This window comes from Callorhinus ursinus, unplaced genomic scaffold (assembly GCF_003265705.2).
Source record: "Callorhinus ursinus isolate GAN/ISIS: 27379988/994484 unplaced genomic scaffold, GSC_fseal_2.0 scaffold5602, whole genome shotgun sequence".
NCBI lineage: Eukaryota > Metazoa > Chordata > Mammalia > Carnivora > Otariidae > Callorhinus > Callorhinus ursinus.
In genome coordinates, this window is record NW_027402656.1 from 574 (window position 1) to 3269 (window position 2696).

Here is a 2696-nt window from a genome sequence, read left to right on the forward strand (position 1 = left end):
GTTGCCCTGATTCATACCAGGTGCACAGAGCCGAGGGGCCTGATGTGGGTTCCTGTGCCCCGGACCCCAGCTCTGCACAGGACGGAGCCCCTTATCCAGTCTGGTTCTCCAGCTTCCCCACTGAGTATGTAAGCCCGTGGAACCTGCTCCCACTAGATCCCTCTCCTGCAGAACCGGAGTTTGTGATGACCTGATTAAATGACTCCTTCCCACCTGGGAAAAGCTAGCTGGAAGCCCTCTAGGCCACCTCCAGGCACCTCATCTCCACCCACTGCCAGAGAGGTTGCAGGTGCCTGCCTTGCAGGATGCCTAGATGGGCCCCCAACCCGGAGCAGGCAGAGCTGCCTCAGTTCTGTCCTGGCTGCACGTAAGCGGGAAGTGCGTGTGCTCTGGGCGCAGGCAGTCCAGTTTGAACCCAGCTCTGTTACTGCTGTGTGACCTCGGGGGAGCTACCTAAACCCTGTGTGCCTCAGTTTCCTCCTCTGTGAAATGCAGCTGATAATCTTAATTATCTCTAAGGCTTGTTTTAAGATTTATTTATTTTAGGGGCAGAGCAGATGGAGAGGGAGAGAGAATCTCAAGCAGATTCCCGCTGAGCTGTAGCCTGATGAGGGGCTCCATCTCACCACCCTGAGATCATGACCTGAGTCCAAATCAAGAGCTGGACACTCAACCGATGGAGCCACCCAGGTGCCCCTCTCAGAGGCTTGTTTTAAAGACTGGTGACAACACACATAAAGCACTGAGTGCAGAGCTGGCCCAATACTCACTCCCTAAGCATCGGTAGCTTTATTCTCACTCTTCTCACTGTTATTACTATCATGATTCCTGCTGTCCCCTTCAGCCTGCAAGTTCCCTCTGGTTCAGGCTGTGGCCCTTGGTTTATAGATCAAAGACTGATTGGGCCAGCTCCTTGAGAGCTGATCCCTCTCCCAGGGACAGACTCAGATAAGCCAAGCTTTTACAGTGGAAGAGCAAGACCCGAATGCCAACGTTTTAGCTATGGTAATTCAGCTCTGTAGTTTTGTGGGTAAGAACCCAGATTGAAGTCAAACTACCCGGAGTTCAAATCCCAGCTCTGCCACTTGCTAGCTGCGGATGAAGGGGAGACACAACCTCTCTAAACGCTCCCTGGATTCCCAAATCTGGGTAATCAGAACTTGTGGGGTTGAAGTAAAGATCAGCACAAGCTAATGCACACAAAAGGTTTCATAGGGAGCCCAGCACCTAGTAAGTATTCAATAAAAGGCATCAAAACGCCCTCTAATTATCACGGTAATTGGAAAATTTCACCTCTGCATGACCAAGCTTTCTCTCACCACAGACGCTAATTCATATTCAGAATATCACTTGTTGGATTTCACAATGGAAAGTAACTCTGACCGAGAAGAGAAGGCATACAGTCCCCATGACTTCTGCATTATCTCCCAGCAGACAGACCCACGGGGGCATCAAAAATAATCAGCACTCTGCTCCTCCCCGTTCGACAGACAGCCGCGAATTCTGGTGCAGTGCCAGCCGCGTCCCTGAGACACGATGGTGAAGGTCGGAGTGAACGGATTTGGCCGTATTGGGCGCCTGGTCACCAGGGCTGCTTTTAACTCTGGCAAAGTGGATATTGTCGCCATCAATGATCCCTTCATTGACCTCAACTACATGGTCTACATGTTCCAGTATGATTCCACCCATGGCAAATTCCACAGTACAGTCAAGGCTGAGAACGGGAAGCTTGTCATCAATGGAAAGTCCATCTCCATCTTCCAGGAGCGAGATCCCGCCAACATCAAGTGGGGTGATGCTGGTGCTGAGTTTGTTGTGGAGTCCACTGGGGTCTTCACCACCATGGAGAAGGCTGGGGCTCACTTGAAGGGCGGGGCCAAGAGGGTCATCATCTCTGCTCCCTCTGCCGACGCCCCCATGTTCGTGATGGGTGTGAACCACGAGAAGTATGACAACTCCCTCAAGATTGTCAGCAATGCCTCCTGCACCACCAACTGCTTGGCTCCTCTGGCCAAGGTCATCCATGACAACTTCGGCATCGTGGAGGGACTCATGACCACCGTCCATGCCATCACTGCCACCCAGAAGACCGTGGACGGTCCCTCTGGGAAGCTGTGGCGCGACGGCCGAGGGGCTGCCCAGAACATCATCCCTGCTTCCACTGGTGCTGCCAAGGCTGTGGGCAAGGTCATCCCTGAGCTGAACGGGAAGCTCACTGGCATGGCCTTCCGTGTCCCCACCCCCAACGTGTCTGTCGTGGATCTGACCTGCCGCCTGGAGAAAGCTGCCAAATATGACGACATCAAGAAGGTGGTGAAGCAGGCGTCAGAGGGCCCCCTCAAGGGCATCCTGGGGTACACTGAGGACCAGGTCGTCTCCTGCGACTTCAACAGTGACACCCACTCATCCACCTTCGATGCTGGGGCTGGCATTGCTCTCAACGACCACTTTGTCAAGCTCATTTCCTGGTATGACAATGAATTCGGCTACAGCAACTGGGTGGTGGACCTTATGGTCCACATGGCCTCCAAGGAGTAAGAGCCCCCTGGACCACCAGCCCCAGCGAGAGCAAGAGGAAGAGAGAGGCCCTCAGCTGCTGGGGAGTCCCTGCCCCAACTTATCCCGCAAAACACTGAGAATCTCCCAACCTCCACCGTTTCCATCCTAGACCCCCTGAAGAAGGGGAGGGGCTTGGG

General features: G+C 53.8%; 1 protein-coding gene across 1 annotated transcript; it reads left to right on the plus strand.

The window, feature by feature from the left end:
• Nucleotides 1-1473: 1473 nt before the first annotated feature.
• LOC112818248 (glyceraldehyde-3-phosphate dehydrogenase-like) lies at nucleotides 1474-2625 on the plus strand. Its single transcript, XM_025865430.2, has one exon. The coding sequence runs from the start codon at nucleotides 1537-1539 to the stop codon at nucleotides 2536-2538; it is 1002 nt and encodes a 333-aa protein (XP_025721215.1). The 5' UTR covers nucleotides 1474-1536; the 3' UTR covers nucleotides 2539-2625.
• The last annotated feature ends 71 nt before the right edge of the window (nucleotides 2626-2696 follow it).

Coding starts and splice junctions, on each gene's coding strand:
- LOC112818248 (XM_025865430.2), top strand. CDS start 1,537: ATGGTGAAGGTCGGAGTGAACGGATTTGGCCGTATTGGGCGCCTGGTC.